At 52.8% G+C, this 20,738-nt stretch overlaps 2 protein-coding genes across 2 annotated transcripts; one reads left to right on the top strand and one right to left on the bottom strand.

Annotated features, from left to right (window-relative positions):
* Positions 1-196: 196 nt before the first annotated feature.
* On the top strand, positions 197-12,982 carry COL26b_011692 (putative Hybrid PKS-NRPS biosynthetic cluster; the record flags this gene model as incomplete). Its single annotated transcript, XM_053184353.1, has 7 exons — positions 197-799; positions 868-1,222; positions 1,280-2,884; positions 2,941-6,964; positions 7,034-7,749; positions 7,822-9,969; positions 10,032-12,982. The coding sequence occupies 7 exons, from the start codon at positions 197-199 to the stop codon at positions 12,980-12,982; spliced, it is 12,402 nt and encodes a 4,133-aa protein (XP_053031699.1).
* Positions 12,983-13,815: 833 nt separating this feature from the next.
* COL26b_011691 (uncharacterized protein) lies at positions 13,816-15,300 on the bottom strand (the record flags this gene model as incomplete). The annotated part of the gene is made up of 3 exons (XM_053184352.1): positions 13,816-14,150; positions 14,219-14,875; positions 15,015-15,300. 3 exons carry the CDS (start codon positions 15,298-15,300, stop codon positions 13,816-13,818), a joined length of 1,278 nt encoding a protein of 425 aa, XP_053031698.1.
* Positions 15,301-20,738: the final 5,438 nt, after the last annotated feature.

Raw genomic sequence — 20,738 nt, 5'->3', positions numbered from 1 at the left:
AGCTTCTTGTCATCGGAGTTCGGACCGGTGAGCTTTTATCGCAGCATTGCAGATGTAATGCAACGGTTCGTGTAGACACCGGTTTGGTTGACTACGAACCGTATCTTTAAAAGAAGACTCTTGGAAATGACATTGCTTAGCCTAAAGCTTGTAGAGCTCCTTTGCCGTTATTTTCAACAAGTCCCAAAAGCTCAACATGAAGACCCAGAACGAGCCTATCGCCATCATTGGCACCGGCTGTCGCTTTCCCGGAAGCTGCGACACTCCTTCCAAGCTATGGGAGCTATTGGAAAACCCTCGAGACTTGTTGAAGGAAATTCCAGACGATCGATTCAGCGCCGACGGCTTCTATCACCCCCAAAACTCCCATCATGGAACCAGCAACGTACGACATTCGTACCTGCTGGACGAGGACTTGCGCACCTTTGACGCCCAGTTCTTTGGAATCAAGGCTATTGAGGCAAGCTCGATTGATCCACAGCAGCGTCTGCTCATGGAAACTGTGTATGAGGCACTGGAGTCGGCTGGGCTGTCTGTAAAACGACTGCAAGGTTCCGACACGGCCGTCTATGTTGGCGTGATGAGCGCCGACTTTACCGAGATGCTGGCGCGTGATATTGAGAAATACCCCACGTATTTTGCTACAGGCACAGCACGCAGCATTCTTAGCAACCGCCTGTCTTATTTCTTCGACTGGCACGGCCCGTCCATGACAATCGACACAGCTTGCTCATCGAGCTTGATTGCTCTGCACCAAGCTGTGCAGGTCCTTCGTTCAGGACAATCCAGAGTTGCCGTGGTAAGTTCAGGCTTTGAACCACGTGCACAAAATCAAATTAGTAGTAAAGCATAAGCTGATTTTAACAGGCTGCCGGGTCGAACCTCATTCTGGGCCCAGAGCAGTACATCGCAGAGAGTAAACTCCAGATGCTCTCCCCAGCGGGACGAAGCCGCATGTGGGATGCGGAAGCTGACGGCTATGCCCGTGGGGAGGGTATCGCCGCTGTCGTTCTCAAGACTCTCAGCCAGGCTCTAGCCGATGGCGATGACATCGAGAGCATCATCCGCGAAACTGGCATTAATCAAGACGGAAAAACTCCCGGTATCACCATGCCTAGCTCCAAAGCACAAGCATCTTTGATTAGATCTACCTATGCCAGGGCAGGTCTTGACTTGAGCAAAGCAAGCGATCGACCACAGTTCTTTGAGGCTCATGGTACTGGTGAGTTATTTATGATGCCGTCGGTGCTATTCACATCACAATCACTAACAAGACTAGGCACTCCGGCCGGGGACCCCATTGAAGCCGCGGCAATCAGCGACGCTTTCTTCGGCGACGACGTAAAGTCCAAGTCTACAAACACGCACGACACTCTTTTTGTTGGCTCTATCAAGACAGTCATTGGTCACACTGAAGGCACAGCCGGTCTGGCGGCCATTATCAAGGCTTCGCAAGCGCTACAATCAGGCACTCTTCCACCGAATCGTCTTTTCAACCGCCTGAACCCCAAGATTGAGCCCTACTACTCAAACCTGAAAATCCTGACCGCGGCCCAACCGTGGCCGAAACTGCCAGAAGACGGCACGCGCAGAGTCAGTGTCAACAGTTTCGGTTTCGGAGGCGCGAATGCCCACGCCATCGTCGAAAGTGCGGACGCATACGTAGCCAAAAAGACATTGGTGCCAAGCCCCCGCTCATTTGCCCCCTGTCTCCTGTCAGCTGCTTCAGACACTGTCCTTACTTCCATGATCGAGCGCCTCAAGGGCTTTTTGAAGAACCAAAAATCCACCAGCAGTACCGGGATCAACATGCGCGATCTGGCATGGACGCTGTGTAACCGTCGTTCAACCTGGGGGTCCCGCACTGTCGTGCCCGCAGCCAAAGATACGCAAGATCTCATCGACAAGTTGGACGCTTCAATTCAGTCCCCCGCTGTCTCTTCCACCAACAAGTCTTCCGATACCGGCATTCGGGTATTTGGCGTGTTCACCGGCCAGGGTGCGCAGTGGCCGCGGATGGCGGCTGAGTTGATTGAGGACTCTCCCTCCGTTACGAACATTATCAAACGCCTCGATCAGAGCCTGCAATCGCTGCCACCGCGCGACCGACCGTCATGGACCCTGCGCGATCAACTGCTAGCTCCAAAAGAATCCTCCATGGTGGCCAACTCATCTCTGGCGCAACCGCTTTGCACGGCCGTCCAGATCATACTTGTTGATCTATTGAGAGTTGCCGGAATACAATTCTCTGCGGTGGTTGGTCATTCTTCGGGAGAGATTGGCGCAGCATACGCCGCCGGCTATCTTTCCGCGACTGATGCAGTCCGGATCGCCTACTACCGAGGTCTCCACCTCCAGTTGGTGACTACGAAAGGAGCCATGATAGCTGCGGGGACGACGTTTGAGGATGCTCAAGAGCTTTGCTCACTGCCTGCCTTCGAGGGGCGAGCATGTGTGGCTGCGAGTAACTCTCCAGCCAGCGTCACGTTGTCAGGTGACGCCGATGCCATCGAGGAGATCCAGATCGTCCTCGAAGATGAGAAGAAGTTCAATCGCCTTCTCAAGGTGGACCGTGCTTATCACTCTCATCACATGAAGGTCGTGGCCGAGCCATACAAGCGGTCGCTAGAGGAGTGCGGGATCAACATCTTGCGTCCCACTAGCGGATGTCGCTGGGTGTCTTCCGTTTTCACGTGCGAGATCTCCGAAATCCCTTCACATGTGAGCCTTGGCAGTTCGTACTGGGCTTCCAACCTTGTTGAATCAGTTAGGTTTGCTGAGGCCTTGGAGGTGCTTTACTTGGGCAACACAATGGACGGAATGTTCAATCTCGGAATTGAGGTCGGACCCCATCCCGCACTTCAGGGACCTGTCAAGCAGACTGGTAAGTAATTTCCCTGTTCCTATACATATCTAGCAACTAATTGTTTCCTCGCATAGTGCAAGAATACACTGGGGAGTCACCGTTGGCTTACACGGGACTATTGGAGCGTGGGAAGAACGGCACCGAAAGCGTCTCCAAGAGCCTTGGTTACATCTGGCAGACGTTTGGAGAGGGTGTCGTTGATTTCAGCGCATATGAAACCTTCTGTTCCGGTGAACTGGTTGACAAACCGAACTTCGCCGTCACAAAGGGCCTTCCCACCTATCCTTGGGACCACAGTCGGACACTTTGGCAAGAGTCTCGGCTCTCAAAGGCTTTCAGGACGAATAAGAACCGCTCACACGAGCTTCTAGGCCGCCAGATTCTGGACGGCGTACCGGGCCGCATGCGATGGCGCAATATCATCAAGCGCAGCGAAATTGAGTGGCTCGAGGGTCATCAAGTCCAGAGTCAGATCGTGTTCCCCGCGGCTGCGTACGTTTCGGCTTGTATCGAAGCCTGTATGCGTGCGTTCTCCGAAGATGGCTCTGTTCAGTGCATTGAGCTCCGCGACTTCGACATTGGACATGCAATGGTGTTTGAGGACGATGACAGCACTGGTGTCGATGCGACAATTGAACTGGGCGAAATAACGAAATCGGACAACACCATCAGCGCCCGATTTGGGTTCCACTCCACGGCAAGCAACGATGCCCTGGCCATGAACACTCATGCCAGCTGCCGAGTTATCGTCGTTCTGTGTGAAAGTGACGCCAATCTCCTGCCGCCGAAGCCGCAAGATGAAGACGAATTTTTGTTGTTAGATGTCGAAGAAGACCGATTCTACAACAACCTCGATGGCCTCGGCTTTGGGTACTCGGGGCCTTTCCGCGCCCTTCGGGGACTGAGACGCCGGCTTGGCTATGCTGAGGGTCTCATCCAGAATCCGGCTTCAACAGTCGACATCAACGTCCAACCGCCGTTACTGGTCCATCCAGCTACACTGGACTCGGGCATTCAGTCCATCATGATGGCTTACTCATACCCTGGGGATACCATGCTGCGCTCCGTCTACGTTCCCACGCGATTTGAGCGCATCCTTGTCAACCCGACACTCTGCGCTGATTTCGCCGGCCAACCTGTCAAGGTGCCGTTCGATTCGATCGCATTCACAGGTGCCGCAAAGAGTGTGACGGGCGACATCAACATCTACTCACCTCGAGGGCCGACCTTCAAGGCTCTGCAGCTCGAGGGTCTTCAGACTCGACCACTTTCTGATCCCACTCAGTCCGACGGCATTAACATCTTCACCGAGATGTCCTGGAATGTCGCTAAACCCGACGCAGAGACGGCTATCGCAACGACATTGGTCCCGCCCCTAGATGGCGAGTTCTTCTTCGCACTCGAGCGTGTTGCTTACTATTATCACCGCGTCCTTGGCCGCGCTTTTCCCTCCTACGAGCGCGAGAACTTGGAATGGAACTTCAAGCGATTACTCGAGTACAACGACTATGTCCTGAACAGCGTCGCTACGGGGACAAATCCGTTCGCCAAAAACGAGTGGAAGCATGACACCGAGGAGATTATCAACGAGATCCTCGACAAGTACCCTCAAAGCGCTGACCTTAGGCTTATGCGCGCCGTCGGTGACAACATTGTAGCCGTGGCCCGGAAGGAGACCACCATGCTCGAGCACATGATTCAAGACAACAAGCTCAATAACTTCTACGAGTTTGGAGAGGGCTTTCCCCGGTACACTTCGTACCTAGCTACTTTTGCCGGCCAGGTTGCCCACCGATATCCTCACATGAAGGTTCTCGAGATCGGTGCCGGGACGGGTGGTGCTACGAAGGCCGTTCTCAGGGAAGTGGGTGACCAGTTCTCTAGGTACGACTTCACCGATATCTCAGGCGGATTCTTCGAGAAGGCGTCCAGGGTCTTTTCGCCATACAAGTCCAAGATGAACTTCAGAGTCTTGGACATAGAGAAAGATCCTTTGGCACAGGGCTTCGAAGAAGGGTTGTACGACCTCATTGTGGCATCCCTTGTGCTCCACGCCACCCGCAACCTGGCGGAGACCATGGTCAACGTCCGCAAGCTGCTTAAGCCGGGCGGTTATCTGTTGCTGCTTGAGATCACAGAAAACGAGCAGATGCGATTCGGTCTCCTCTTTGGCGGTCTTCCTGGATGGTGGCTTGGAGCCGATGACGGTCGCGTCTTGTCCCCGTGCATCGATCTTGAGGCATGGGACAATGTTTTCAAACAGACTGGATTTTCCGGAGTTGAGACCGTTGTCCCACACCACGACACTCTCCCAGTTCCGCTGTCCGTTATCGTGGCGCAAGCAGTCGACAGCAAGGTCGAGTTCCTGAAACAGCCCTTGAGCCAATCTTTAGAGGCCAATGTCATCCCTCGGCTGACAATTATTGGCGGTGGATCTGAAAGCTCAGCGCTGGCTTTCGAAGTGCAAAGGCTTCTCTTCACGCACTATGGTGCCATCCGGTTCGTCGAGTCACTGCACAGTCTCCAGGACGGCGACTTGGATGTTGGTGGCAGCGTTCTGTGTCTGGCCGATATAGATGGTCCCGTGTTGAAATCGATCGATGCGACCAAGCTTCGTGGCTTCCAGGAAGTCTTTCAGCAATCCAAGCATGTTCTTTGGGTTACTAGAGGCGTTCGTGACGGAGACCCCTACGCCAGAATGGTTGTCGGATTCGGAAGGACGATTGTGCTTGAGATGCTGCACTTGCGACTTCAGTTCCTTGACCTTGACACCACAGCGATACTCAGCCCCTATGCCATTGCCGAGGCGATGCTCCGGTTTGACGTGGCAGGGTCCTGGGATGAGAGCGGCGACATGGCATACTCTCTGCTGCACTCTCACGAGCCTGAGGTGTTCCTCGACGCTAGTGGTAAACTCTTTGTCCCTCGCTTTAAGCACAATACCGACATGAACAATCGCTACAAGTCGGGAAGGGGCACGGTCAAAGACCTGGTCAACACCGAAACTTCAACAATTGAGCTCCGTCATCAAATTGACAGCAAAACATGGGAGCTTATGGAAGTTGACGCTCAACCTACTCATCAATCATGGTTCTCACGAGATCATCTTGTCGACGTGGATGTCACCTACACTGTCAACCGATCCGTGGCCATAGCCAAGGACTGCTTTCTCTTCCCTGTCCTAGGGAAGGACACTCGCACTGGAGACTCTGTCCTGGCGTTGACTCCGAGCTTGGCGTCCAAGGTCTCTGTTCCAAGGTCATTTGTTCTCTACGGGATCCCCTTCTCAGAGGACCAAGGGGCCAAGATTGTCGAGATGTTCTACTCAGAGCTAGTCGCCCGCGCGGCCTTGGGCAATGAAAGCCTGTCCGGCACTCAGATTATCCTGATTGAGCCCTGGAATCACTTGGCTGAGTCGGTGAACAGGCTGGCAACTGACAAGAGGGCTAGTGTTCTGTGTCTGACATGCAAACCCGACACCAAGTGGACTCATGTTGGGCCCCGGACGTCCAAGTTGGCAATTCAGCACCTCATCAAGTCCGATACGACGCCCGAAGCCAACTACTGTGTCATGGACATGGCTGACGACGGGAATGTCACTATGGCAATCTCCGACTTCTTGCCACCGGCCCAACGCCGCATCGTCCGAAAGGCCGATCTCACTGGCTCTGCTGCCCACCTACCGACGCGCGACTGTTCGAGAGACATTCGAACTGTTCTAGCTGATGCCTCTAGTTATGTCTTGGACAGCCGAAGGATGACAACGAGCATTCATGGACCAGCCGAGCCAGCTCTCGCTGTCCTGTCACCCACAGATGTGTCCGGCCCGGAATCTCCTGCAGAGTTTGTCGTTTCTTGGCAATCTTTGACGAACAAGGTTCCCGTTTCTGTAGAACCCGTTGAAACCAAGGTTCGTTTCCAGAGCGACAAGACGTACTGGCTGGTTGGTCTCACTGGTGGCCTCGGTCTTTCGCTGTGTGCCTGGATGGTGCGACAAGGCGCTCGTCACATTGCCTTAAGCAGCAGAAACCCCAAGGTCGACGCGGGATTCTTGTCCAAGATGCGTGGGAAGGGTGTCAGCATCGAACTGCTTGCTGTGTAAGTCTCTTATTTTACCCACATTTATTCACATTAGTAGTCCATGGCTAACCTTAGTTTTACAAATAGCGACGTTGTTGACCGTGATTCTGTCCAAAATGCACACAAGACCATTGAAAGGACCATGCCAGCGATTGCTGGAGTTGCTCAAGGCGCCATGGTGCTTCACGACACCATGTTTTCCGAGCTTGACATGGAGCGCGTGGAGAAGGTCACGAAGCCCAAGATTCAAGGCAGTTTGCATCTTGAAGAAATATTCCACGACGCAGATCTGGACTTTTTCGTCTTCTTCTCTTCGATGGCATCCATCGTCGGCAATCCGGGCCAGTCGGCCTACGCCGCGGCCAACATGTTCATGTCTGGTCTTGCTACCCAGCGCAGACGCCGAGGACTCAACGCCTCAGCCGTTCATATCGGAGCCATTTTCGGCAACGGGTACGTCACGAGAGAGCTGACACTCCCCCAACAGGAATACCTGAAGAGGGTAGGAAACCAGTGGCTCTCGGAGCAGGACTTCCATACCCTCTTTGCCGAGGCTGTCTATGCCGGGCAAGCCCACCGCGGCAAGAACCCCGAGCTCGCTACAGGCTTGATGACCATCGATGACAGCGACGACTTTGGGAAGAACGTCACATGGTTCAACAACCCCATGTTTCAGCATTGCGTGAGAACAGCACAGAATCAGGGACAGGCAGTGGACTCTGGCAAGAGCCGTCGCCGAGTCCAAGCCAAAGTTCTGCTTCAAGAGGCCGTCAGCTCAGATGATATCCGCGAGATTATCTACGGTCAGTACCGCCATCTTGAATGAACTACTAATTGAAGTAACGTTCTGAAACTAATGGTGTTTGACACGATAGACGCCTTTGCAGCCAAGTTGCAGGACGCTCTGCAAGTCGAGGAGGGCCGAGCTGTGGGCAGCTTGACAGCAGACAATCTTGGAATTGACTCTTTGGTCGCGGTTGACATCCGCTCCTGGTTCATCAAGGAGTTCCAGGTCGAGGTTCCAGTCCTAAAAATTCTTAGCGGCGCCACCGTTGACGACATCATCGCCCAAGCCCAGAAGCTGCTGTCGAAGGATCTGATCCCCAAGTTTGATGCGAACGCAACAGGCTTGTCCAAGCCTCGAGAGAAGGTCACAACTGCGGTACCGACAGAGGTGAAGGATACCCCGGTGGTGACCCCGAAACCAACAGCAACGGCGCCGAAGGCTGATTCGTTCAAGCCCAAGGCCGTGAGCAAGCCTGGGATGTCTGCTTTTCCATCGAATAAGATGGAGAAGAAGGACACCAAGCCTACAATCTCCTTCAACTTGCCGAAGCAACAACCACCAAAGGAAGAGACACGGACGCAGGTGATTCCGAAACAAGACCCGGTTGCTCCGCCTCAGTTATCGCCTTCAACACCCGCCAAGTCCATCTGGTCACCCACCACAGACGTCAGGTCTAGCATTGACTCTGTGATGTTCGACAAATCCACAACAATATCTGTTCCTGACTCTCCGGCAAGTTCCATGTCGACTCCGATGTCCAACGTCGACAAGCCCGAGGCTGCATGCCAACAACTTTACCACACCACATTCCGTACTCTTGCGGAGCCCGATATTTGCAAGTATCTCGCGCAAAACAATGCGGTTGCCAGCGCCGGTACCCAGGTTACCAAGAGCGTTCCCATCTCCTTCGCTCAGTCAAGATTCTGGTTCCTGCAACATCTCCTGGACAATCCTGCGTCGGCTCTCAACATCACCATGGCCATTGACCTTCGGGGCCCGTTGAACATTCAGAAGCTTGAGAGAGCGGTCTCGTCTGTAGGTCAGCGACACGAGGCACTTCGCACCAGGTTCACGGCCAGCAAGAACTCGGAAGGTGTTGTGCAAGAGGTCCTCGCTGGATCGTGCCTGAGCCTTGAGGTCTACGAGATCAACGACGCCGGCCATGCTGAGCAGTTTTACAAGGCGCTGGCCGAGCACAAGTACCGGCTCGACCAGGGTGAGAACATGAGAATCATTCTTCTCAGGATGATGCCAACATCATACCGCCTTCTCATTGGTTATCATCACATCAACATGGATGGCGTCAGTCTTGAAGTAGTTCTGCGAGAGCTGCAACTCGGTTACGACGGTCAAAACCTATCACCTGCACGAAATATCATGCAGCACCCCGATTTCTCCAAGCATCAGCGATTGGACTACGATTCAGGACGCTGGTCTGAGGATCTTGCCTTCTGGCGCAACGAGTTCAGAGGCCAGCCCCCTCCGGTGCTCCCTCTTCTTCCCTTGGCTAAGGCACAATCCCGCGTGCCTCTGACCACGTACTCGACAACCACGACCGAGTTCTACCTTGACGAGGAAACTTCGACCAGTATCCAGTCAACCTGCAAGATGCTCAAAGTTTCACCCTTCCATTTCCACCTTGCCGTCTTCTACACGCTCTTGGCTCGGCTGGTCGACGTTGATGAGCTTTGTATCGGCGTTAGCTCAGCAAACCGACAAAGCCCCGAGGCCATGGAGAGTGTCGGCTTGTACCTGAACCTTCTTCCCCTTCTCTTCAAAGTCGACCGAAACAACACCTTTGCGAACGTCCTCAAGCTAGTCCGAACAAAGGCCCTCAACGCTTTCAGCCATGCGATGGTGCCATTCGATGTCATCGTCAAGGAGCTCGGCGTCGCAGGAACTACTTCGCACAGTCCGATCTTCCAGGCAATGGTCAACTACCGCCCAGGAGTATCGGATGCTCGCCAGTTCTGCGACTGCGAAAGTGAGATTTTGACATTCAAGCAGGGCGACGTGGCGTATGATCTGACGTTGGACATCATCGAGAATCCTGGGGGTGCATGTCGTATCATGCTCAGCGGCCAGTCGGTCTTCTATGGCGAGTCAGAAATGACACGCATGAAGAGCATGTACTTGGAGCTTGTGAACTCCGTCTCTCGCAACCCGGCAACTCGATTGAGTGCTGCTCCTATCTACCGTTCAGAAGATATCAAGGCGGCCATTGAACTTGGACGAGGTAAGTTCTAGCAAACAGTATTTTTGTGAGGCGTTTCACGATCACTGATACGTTTTCTACAGGACCCTTCCAAAAGCCGAAGTGGCCAACGACCCTCGTACATAGGATTGACGACATGATCGAGCGCTTCGGCGACAGAATTGCCGTTAAAGACGGCCAGGCAACCGGCATCACTTATCGGGAAATGTCACGAAGGATCGGGACCGTCAGCAACGCTTTGAGCAAACATTGTACCCGCCCCATTGGCATCAACAGCAAAGTCGGAGTCCTCCTCGATCCCAGCTTCGATTGGATTTGCTCGATGCTGGCCGTTCTTCGCCTGGGAGCAACATATGTACCTCTCGACATCACCATCGGCTGGGAAAGACTATCGTCCATTGTGCGGGATTGCGAACCGGATCTGGTTCTGGTAAACAATCGAACAGAGCTCGAGGCTAATAACCTGCAGCACACCATTTCATCTGAGCAGCTGGTCAATGTCGAAGCTTTCGCGACGGCCTTGAACCAACGCGCGGGCCCCATCGCAGCCCAGTCAGACCTTGTTGCGGCCCTCATGTACACCAGCGGCTCGACGGGTGTGCCTAAAGGGATTGTCATGAAGCACGAATCTTTTCGCAACACTGTTGAAGTGTTGACGGAGATGGTGTCTTACCGCGAGGGACAAGAAACTTCACTCCACCAGAGTTCCTACAGCTTCGATATGTCTCTCAGTCAGATCTTCTTGGCCCTTTCAAACGGAGGTACGGTCCACGTTGTTCCAAGGGAGCTACGCGGCGATCCGGAGGCCATTTCTTCAATCATCGCCAAAGAGGGCATCACATTCACGACGGCTACCCCGTCTGAGGCCATCAGCTGGATCAATTACGGAGATTCCGCAGCGCTCGGGAAGTCGTCCTGGAGAAAGTTGTTGAGTGGCGGCGAGCCAGTCAAGGAAAGTCTGACCAGGAGCTTGCGGAAGGTTGATAATCCAGATCTGGAGCTGGTTGACTGTTATGGCCCTACAGAAATCACGTTTTGCTGCAGTACCAGGGTGGTAGACTACCGCCTCGACACAATTCCCAGTACCGAAGCGGAAGGGTTCAAGACTTGGCCTAACTACTCTGTATACATCCTCGATGCCAACCGAAAGGTTGTTCCTACCGGAGTTCTCGGTGAGATCGCCGTCGGCGGCGCGGGTGTTGTCGCTGGATACAGCCACCGCGAGCTCAACAACGTTGGCTTCGCTCAAGACGCCTGGGCCTCTTCAGAGTTCTCACAGAGTGGCTGGAATCGACTGCATGTGACTGGAGACACAGGCAAGCTCAACCCGACCGACGGTGCGCTCATTCTCGGTGGAAGAATTGCGGGAGACACCCAGATCAAGCTTCGAGGCATGCGCATCGACGTTCGTGAGATCGAGTTAGCCATCATGCAAGCCGCCGAGGGCAGCATCTCAGACGTGGTGGTGGCCGCCCGCGAGTCCAAGGCCACCGGTGCCAGTTCCTTGCTTGCATTCGCCCTGACAGCCGGTTCACAAGCATCTCAGGACCTTAGCCGCGTTCTGGCTCGACTTCCTTTGCCCGGATACATGCGTCCAGCAGCCATCATTCCTCTCAATGAGTTCCCCAAGAATCCTTCCGGCAAGGTCGATAGGATCGCTTTGAAGAACATCCCGCTACCTAAGGCACAAGAGTTGGAGATTCAATCTGCGGGTCATGGTGATGATAATCTCAACGACATCGAATCACAGCTGCTGCAGCTCTGGTCACAGCTCATATTACTCGAGGTGCTCTCGCAGTACCAGATCACCAAGGAATCCAACTTCTTCCACGTCGGCGGGAGTTCTATTCTGCTCGTCCAATTACGAGCGCTGATAGAGAACTCTTTCGGCACAAAGGTCACCCTGTTCCAGCTATTTGAATCAGGTACGCTGGCAGGCATGGCGGCAGTCATCGCCTCACTCTCGTCCGCTTCCTCGGAGACACCAGCACAGGTCATCACCACCACTGAGATAGACTGGGAGAAGGAAACCAGCATCTCTCCTGACCTGCTCCGTGTGCGCGGTGAGCGATTCTACTTCGGAAACCCGACCGTTGTTGTACTCACGGGAGCCACCGGCTTCCTTGGTCGAGCCATCCTGACACGCCTGCTCGAAGATAGCGTCGTCGAGAAGATCCACTGTCTCGCCGTACGTCGGGACATCCAGGACGAGATTTTCCGCTCGCCGAAGGTCGTCGTGCACCACGGAGATCTAGCGGCTCCGCACTTTGGTCTATCGGAGAAGAAGCTTTCCGACATCTTCTCCAAAGCACACGCCGTGATCCACAATGGGGCTGATGTTTCCTTCATGAAATCTTACGCCACCTTGAAGCCGGTCAACTTCGAGACCACAAAGAAGCTCGTGCGTCTCAGTTTGCCGCGCCGAGTTTCCTTCCATTACATCTCATCGGCTAGCATCGTCCAACTCACGGGACAAGAGACCTGGGGTGCCGAGTCCGTCAAGCTTTACCCGCCACTTGCAAGCAGGAACATCAGCGGATACATCGCGACCAAGTGGGCCAGTGAGCGATACCTTGAGAAGATCAGCGATCAGTGCGACTTGCCCATCTGGATTCACCGTCCCTCTTCCATCAAGGGGGTGGGCGCACCGGCGGGCGACCTGATCTCCAATCTGCTGCATTATTCGAGAGACATCAAAGCCATGCCCGACGTCAGCTCCTGGAACGGTTGGCTGGACTTCATCACGGTGGAGGGCGCGGCTATGCAAGTCGTAGATGAGGTTTACAAGGATTACTATTGGCCAGGCCGGGTCGCATATCTCTACAAGAGTGGCGAGGAGATTGTTCCGTTGACGGACCTTAAGGCCACGCTTGAGCTCGATACCGGATGTGAGTTTGAGGTGATGGCGATGGATGAGTGGGCGACACGAGCTGAGTCCAGAGGAATGAGCGTGCTGCTTGGCGAGTATTTACGTGGCGCGGCTAATGCGCCCGTTACGCTGACGATGTTGCAAAAGGAAGAAGCCTGGCTTTGAGAGTCTAGTGGTCCTTCCACTAGCTTAACGATGATCATGACATGGAGTTCCAGGAGTTCTGGAGATGGTTCTTCTTTTTAATGATATTTCATTTATACTTCATAGCGTAGTACGACTGAGCACATGTATTTCAACCAAATAATCCACGATATGTCTGTGTTAAAGATGATGACGCTCTTCATCGCTTGCCAGCCCAACTCACGTGATAGACACACGTAAGCTTCCCAATTGATCTGAATATCCAGACAATTGCAAACACCCTCTCATTCTCTCTCAGTCAAGACTCCACATCCGCGCTATAGATGTGATCCGACAGCATCTTATCATCCGAATCACTCGGATGGCTCGCGTTACTTCGTATTGACATCTTGCCGTGCGGTCCAGTCAATCACATCATTGATGGGGTCTAGAAGTCGCCCAATCCCACCTACCGTAACCATACTCATGCAATAATTTCAAAGTAGAGAGTCAATGTCAACTCCCTACCTACATCCATAAGATTGATGGCGCAAGCCTTGGTCAAGTGTGAAAGAGGGGTGGGTTTCCTTCCAGACAAGCCCCCATGCTTTCTTCGTCTCACCAACTACACATATCGACAGCGATCATTTCCAAGGTGAGCAGGGTAGCTACTCAGCGCCATGCATACAGCCCTCGCCCGATCCAAGGCGCCGAAGTCCCGACCGAACGCCCTTCTTGTTTCAGCCAGGGTCACTCCGATGCCTCCGAGTCCGAAGACCACACAGTCACCGATATGGGAGAGATATACTGTAAGGCACACGATGGACCTCAGAACTTTGATGACAAGCTACGTACTCTAATGCCTCTACCAAACATCAAGCTGTGGGTGCAGATGAGATTCTAACCTCTATCATAGTCGTAGCGGATTCCTGTGACCGCTTCACGTCTTTGATGTAAAGCCTCGGATCCGCCTTCACAAATATCTGACGGAACTCTGAGAGCGAGCGCTCTTTACCATTGAAAAGTGACATCATGTCAACGTCGTAAAGAACAGATGCGAGAGACGGCGAGTGGTCTTGGACTATTTGATCGCAGATGAGGATGCGGCTGCGCTTTGCGTCCATAGCTGGAACTATTTGTCGCACAATTTCCACACAGGCGTCATCAGGCCAATCGTGAAGGATATGGCGAAGATGGTAGACCGCAGCGCCTGTGTGTATGAAGACTGGTCAGACCATGATGCGAGCATGTGACTAATGATGCGCATTGGGAACATACCTTTGATCGGTTGAGTGTTGAAGAAGTCGTGTTGTTGCAGAGTCAGATCCAAGTCGCTTCGAGGATCTCTCGTATCAGAAGACACGGCGTGTTTGTCCTGAACCACACAGCGGAGACCTGAATCAGGGAAGGCCTCCAAAATCTTTCGGCTAACCTGACCAAGGCCACCTCCAACGTCAACAATAAGGCCTCCGTCGGCAACCAAACTTTCCCAAGGATATAATCTCGGGATTTCGCCTAAGCTGTTGATGGTGACAGCTTTCATAGCCTGATTGAAGTTGTCACCACGTTCGAGGTCGATGTTGGCAATGTAATCCCAATAAGTGCCCTCGTAGCCGAAAGCCAAGTTGAATCCGCAGGAATCGCCAGGCTTGGGATTGCGGAATCCACTCTGGCGTAGGGCGTCGGGCTCTCGACTGGCAGATCGGAATCCCTCACCCAGGCGATGAAGAAGGAGGTGATGCATTGCCGGGCCCTGCATCGCCCAGGAGATGGACGTGTGGCTATAGTAGCCCGGCTCGGGTTCGTCGAAGACGAAGTTGGTCATAACGACACGCATGATGCGAGCCAGCAGGCTCTCTTCCACAGAGAGGGACTCGGCCAGCTCCTTTCTTGAGATTCGGCCATGTTGCGTAATGTTGTCTCCTACCTTAAGGTCTAAGACAACTTTCAGGCATGCGCAGAAATGAAACTGAAATTGCTGTTAGACACGAAGATACCGACATGCGGCTGATATTGTGGTGAGTGCGACTGAGAAAAGGATGCGGTTTTACCTGCAGAGAACTGAGAAACAAACTTGTTCCAGGATCCAACGTTGTTGCTAGGATCTGGCGTGCAAGCTCGGCGATTCGTGCTTTCTCTTGCACCGCTTTGTTGCTCTTGAGAACCACCTTTGAAGAGATGCTGGGTGACAGAGACGGCTCGGGAAGCCCCTCCTTCTCCAAAGCTTTGCTATATGCCGACATGCATTGCACGAGCTCTGCTCCTAGCTTTTCATACTGGCTGGGAGCGAAACCATCACTTCTAGATAGTGTGAATGGCTTCGGGACGACGGGATTGATGATAGCGCTTTGAGCCAACATTGTGTGCAGAAGATCTAGAATAGACTGTTCTAAGTGAAATAGTGTCTAGTCAAGCTTGATATTGAGATGTTGACGTGACGCGCATATGGTCACATGGGAAGCAAACACAATCTGTAAGTTATAGATCCAAGATCGTTTCTTTATATATCTACGAATGGTGTCTATTTCTCGTACGCCATTACCAGGAGACCTCGAAGCCACCCGATAGTTGTATTTCGGAGGACAGGAACAGTTCAGCTTCGGAGCACTTCAACGATTGAGCTTCGGAGAGCCTCCACAGTTCTCCGTCGTTGAGCTTCGGAGGCAGACACTAGCCATGGTGTTTCTCGTTAAAGTCAAGAACCAACAAGACTTGAGCAAGGTATTCCATTCTCTGCGTCTTGTCGGCGATAGACGATTCTCCTGAGCAATGATAACTAAACTTGCGCGAATCAAGCTGCTTCGAAACGGCACTAACGCGGGAGCTATACTCAATTGTTCTGTAATAATTACCAGAGTGTTGGGAAGTCCCTACTTCAACCTCCTGTCAGTGCGAGAATGTTTCATCGCTTCCTGAGTTTAATTTTCATTGAGCTCTAGTCTTGCTCCGGATTGCGTCAGACGCTACGAGCAGACTGTTCTTTACCATATTGGGTAAACTTTTGCCGACCTCTAAATAAGCTTCCAAGCGCCGAACCATCCTCCGAACTCTGTGAGAGTGGATTCCATCCATAATACAGGCCTTGTAGGGCGGCGGACAAAGGTGAGTTACAGGGTGTATCCCAGGCTACCATGCCAACTGCCCCTCACCGAATGCAGCTCGGAGCTCACGCCGGCACCTTTTAGCGACTCCGAGGTCTATCGGAAACTCAATTTGGCTACCAGGACACTCTCTGGACCGCACCAGGGCTCGCGCATTAGCTGACGGAGCTAGAACAAGGTATTAAACAGTTCATCCGTGGTGCCTTGACTCTGCGGAAGGAAGCGTTGACAGTCAGCCCGCCGGGTCAATTATTATTCGGGCCCTAGAGCCCTGCGGAACTGTACCTTAACGTAGCAGTACCTCGGAGATTGAACTTGTCCGCCAATTCTTGCATTGACAGGTTCCCACCTAGGTAGCAAAACATGCACAATACGAGGTCATATTACCCACTTGGCCCGGCCCAGCTGTGCGGGATCTGGTTTTTGAGTCAGAGACACCACCGAATCTGCGGCAGGCAGACGAAGCATGCCGAACAAGTGAGTCGGAAGCTTCACGCCTCTGCCGAGGGACTCTTCGAGACAGCCGATAGGCTCGCACTTGCGCAGACCGAGGCAGGTCAAGGAAATGAACAGCTTTTCCGTCAGGTTATGACTCAAAGAAGCAAGCTCATTGGACTGAGTGGGATGCTGTGCGTACGTGGCCGCCGAGGGAGCTCGCCGAGCGCGAGGTACAATAAGCGGAGATACATAATAGCGAGGTGGCGGTAGGATCCAAGTTGGTAAACAGCGCCGAGTAGCTGCTTCAAATGGCATAAAACTGCAACTCATCAAACCAGATAACTGTTTCTTGCGGAAGCCTAAATCCCAACATGAAAGTGCTAGGCATTTGGGAAACCCGAGGCCGGAATAGAAGAGTCTCAAGTAGTTACACAAGACCTGTGAAACTAATTCTCTCAGGTAGATGGCTAGAGCACGGGTGAGGCTGCAATGGTAAGGAGCGGCTGGGGATGCAGATCTCTGAATGCATTGTGTGCTTTGGCCATGCCGTGGTTAGCTAGGAGCTCTATCCTTGATGACTGATCGCACTGAAGAAGAGTCCGAGGAGCAAAGGAGAGAATGAGTGGTCTGAGGGCTCGCCTTATGGAAAGCTGTGTGGCGTCAGACGGCAGAAAACCCAATCCGACAAACCCCCCGCGTGGCACGACTAGTGGCGGGCGTCCTTGACTGCCGTCACAAGAAAGACGGCAGTGGCAGATCTCGTGTTGAATTACTCCGAACTGATAAGCTAATGCAGGGGACAGCAGTTAAACTTCGTCCAACGGTCCCGGCCATAAGTCTGCCAAGTCCGCCAAGCGTCAGCAAACCTGACGAGCGGACTTTCTTGCCGACCGACGAAGGCGCACACAAGAGAGTTGATTGGTATGATATATCGTCTAGGGTAAGTAGGCGTTCAGGTGTCAATCAACATCCCTGGACTGCGACAGGTTCATGCTACCCATAATATAAAGCCTCGCTCAACAGACGAGCTGTGACAGAGCGAGTCATTGATTTCAGCAAGGGAAGACTTGCGTTCAATAGAGAAATACCATGAATTTGGAAAGAAGCACCTGGTAAGGACATCAGATGGTGTCATCAAGCCCCCCTCAGGGCCAGCAAAACTGTATCTGGATTCGTTGGTAAACCTTTTGCATAAGCTTCTTCCCTTGTTTGGACAGGAGACTTGGGAAGTGCGACCCATTCGCAACTACACTAGTTGGCGGGGGATCTGGCATGTATAATAACTCCAGCATTCAACCGCCCGAATATCGAGTCACGAACAGCATCTCCACCGCTTCCTCATCCCCGGGACCCTCAACCAGGCCCACTCTTACCTAATTATTCAGGATACTGCATGTTTCTTCCGGATCATAGACCAGTTTTCCATGTCAATCGCTCCCATGGCTTCTAGATCTCCTACATTTTTCACCGTCGACAACACGAGCAACTCGTACATCAGGAAGTCCGCCTCTCAGAGCGCTCGGCGAAGTGCGTGCGACCGATGCCGCGCTTACAAACTCCGTTGCGTAAGGCCGTCGGACGAGATTCCATCGCCCGAGCGCAATGAAGCATCATTGACGCCGTGTGCGCGATGTGTCAAAGCAGGCGTCGAGTGCGTTCGTGTGGCGCACGCACGTAGGTCGCCAACGATCCGCCCAAGTGGCTATGAACGTCGGCTGGCTCGACCTCCTCCCTTGTCACTACCCGCCTTCAACCAACCTGCAAACAATCGCCGTGCTTCTGTCTCCGGAGTGGGAGTCAAATCATATCCTGAAAAGTCGGTCTCGCTCGGCGTTTACCCCTCACCTTTGTCGGCACACCCTTCAAGGGAGGACTGCACCGCAGGACCGATGCCAAGCACTGTTTCTCCCATGGAATATCAGCACAACAATGTCTTCGCGCCAGCATCATCAGCAGATGCGCCCGTCATGTCTGCAAAGTTTCCGCCACTCCTATCAATGAACAGGGACGAGAGGACCGGGCCTGATGTATCTTACGGCCTTGGCGAATTTGACCTTGACATGATGACGTCAGGCTCGCCGTTGGATGGTATGCTCGACGACGATCTACCGTCGGCAAATCGAAATAGTGAACCTGGGGAATCCATTGCCAGTAAGGTTCGGGATTCTCATCAAAAAGTCCATCAAGACAAAAGGACTATCGGCGCCACAACATGTTCCAAAACCAAAGGGCCACCCAGAACAAAGCACGAATGTCTGTACCGACTTTCCAGTCTCAATTTAAAACTTCTGGACTGCCTGAGCGCTGCGGAGGATCATCATATCACTCTTGAAGACATTTTGGCCTATAAGTCCCCTTGCGATACATCAGAGACAAAACCATGCAAGAATATCATAGGATTCCTCCTGGAGAGCTCCCAGGAGTTTTTGGATGCAGTTGAGGGACTGAAGGACTTGATGGAACGTCAAGAAAAGGAGTCGTCGTACGACTCTCATCATAATTCAGAGGATTTCCTGGTTGACTCACTTGATACTTCTGTCTTCTTCAACACTGAGACAAGGAACAGATCCCACAATGATGATGGAGACGCTATCTACAGTCAATTTTCGGGAACCACGTTGCACCCGTCTGGTGGCGAAACTACGCCTGGCAGCACAACATCTTCACACCCCAAACGATCTAGTAGCCACTGCAGTGGCCCGACGACATTGACCATCATGACATGCTGCATCTGGCTGTTCCACGGCTACGAGGCAGTCTTCGCCGCCATTCACGACGCCCTACTGTCACAGAACCAGCAGCGCAAAAACAGACGCACATCCCTGTCAGCGCACGAAGGACCCATCGGCGACCCACAAGATGGGCAGCAAACGTCACCGCAATCAAAATGCTGGAAGACAGACCTAGCACCTTCTCTGCTACCCAATGTCCGCATAGGGGGGTTCCAGCTGGATGGACACCCTCACCTGCAGATCGAAATGCTCATCTACATCAGTTGTCGGATCTTGAACCAAATGGAAAGTGTGTTAGGCATCGACCCCAAGCCGGCGGATATAGACACAGCGGAACCGTTGCCGATTTCAATCGTTGATCGCGCAAAAAGCTTCCTAGATCCAAGATGCACGCCGACGTTGCTGCGTTCACTTCTGTGCGCCGCGGATGGTGATGAGGACGGCCGCAGTACCTCGGCTCCAACTACTTTGATTGAGGGTATAGTAAAGAAAATCAGACGAATGCTAGACATCATGTAACGAGACAGAATAAAAGTTCAGATTCTATCGTACTAAATGTTGCTTCTCAAGAGTCTTTCTTGAACTGGACTGGGATGCATTGAGCCATTTCCAAAGCCAGTGACAACTGCGGAATCAGCGAAGCTGCGCAAGTGTGGCCCGAGCGTCGTGATGTTTCGAAGAAACTGCGCGCTGTCATTAGCTGGAAACAATTATCGTCGTTTATTATGAGCCATCCATTACGAGAGGCATCCTTAGATAGCAAGTGTTTGGGACAGAAAAACAATATGAGAATTTTCAAGAGCTCGCTTATGTACAAAATGGGTCTCACAGATATTCGTGGCCACCCTCTATTTGCTGCTGCACTCCTCCCTGAAGACGCATTGGAATCCGTCGGCGGCGCAGCAGAAGTTAGGAGGCTTGCACTGTCCCTCTTTGCCTTGCGCATCCTTGCAGGCCACTGAGAAGAGTCAGCATCCATGTTGAACGTGTCTTTGTGGTGAATGTTGGACGCAGAACTTACTTGAGACCGACAAGATGGAGGCGAGGATAACGAGGAAGGAAGTCTTGAACTGCATGGTGATTTGGAAAAATGGGTCGCCGGGACGGAGAAAGTTAAGTAAAGCGTCTAGCACGGTTGGTGGTTTTTATATGGATGATTTGAGGGTTGGATTAATGATCTTCTCGAACAAAATCGAAGAAAGCTGTCCACTTTTATACTCGTTCCAACTCATCGAGGAACGCCGTTGATCATATTTCAGCGACTATGAGGTTGTAGTAAGCTGGCAGCGACTGCTTAAGGGCAGGGGCGTGACGCAAACCTTAAGCTCCATTCCGATTTCATGGAACGAACGCCTCGTACTGCCACGTCGGCCCCAAAGTCCGTGAGCGAGACCGAGCTGCTTCGTATGGCTTGTAAAGCTATATTCTCCGAATAATGAGGTGGTTTCATACCGAAGGCAAGCTAGGCCGCCAACATTCACTGGTTTCCATGATATCGGTATGGGTTCGTTCATCTCTAACGGACAA

This window comes from Colletotrichum chrysophilum, assembly GCF_026319265.1.
Source record: "Colletotrichum chrysophilum strain AFK26 chromosome Unknown scaffold_148, whole genome shotgun sequence".
In the NCBI taxonomy this organism is placed as follows: Eukaryota; Fungi; Ascomycota; class Sordariomycetes; order Glomerellales; family Glomerellaceae; genus Colletotrichum; species Colletotrichum chrysophilum.
This window is presented reverse-complemented; position numbering and strand designations above follow the sequence as displayed.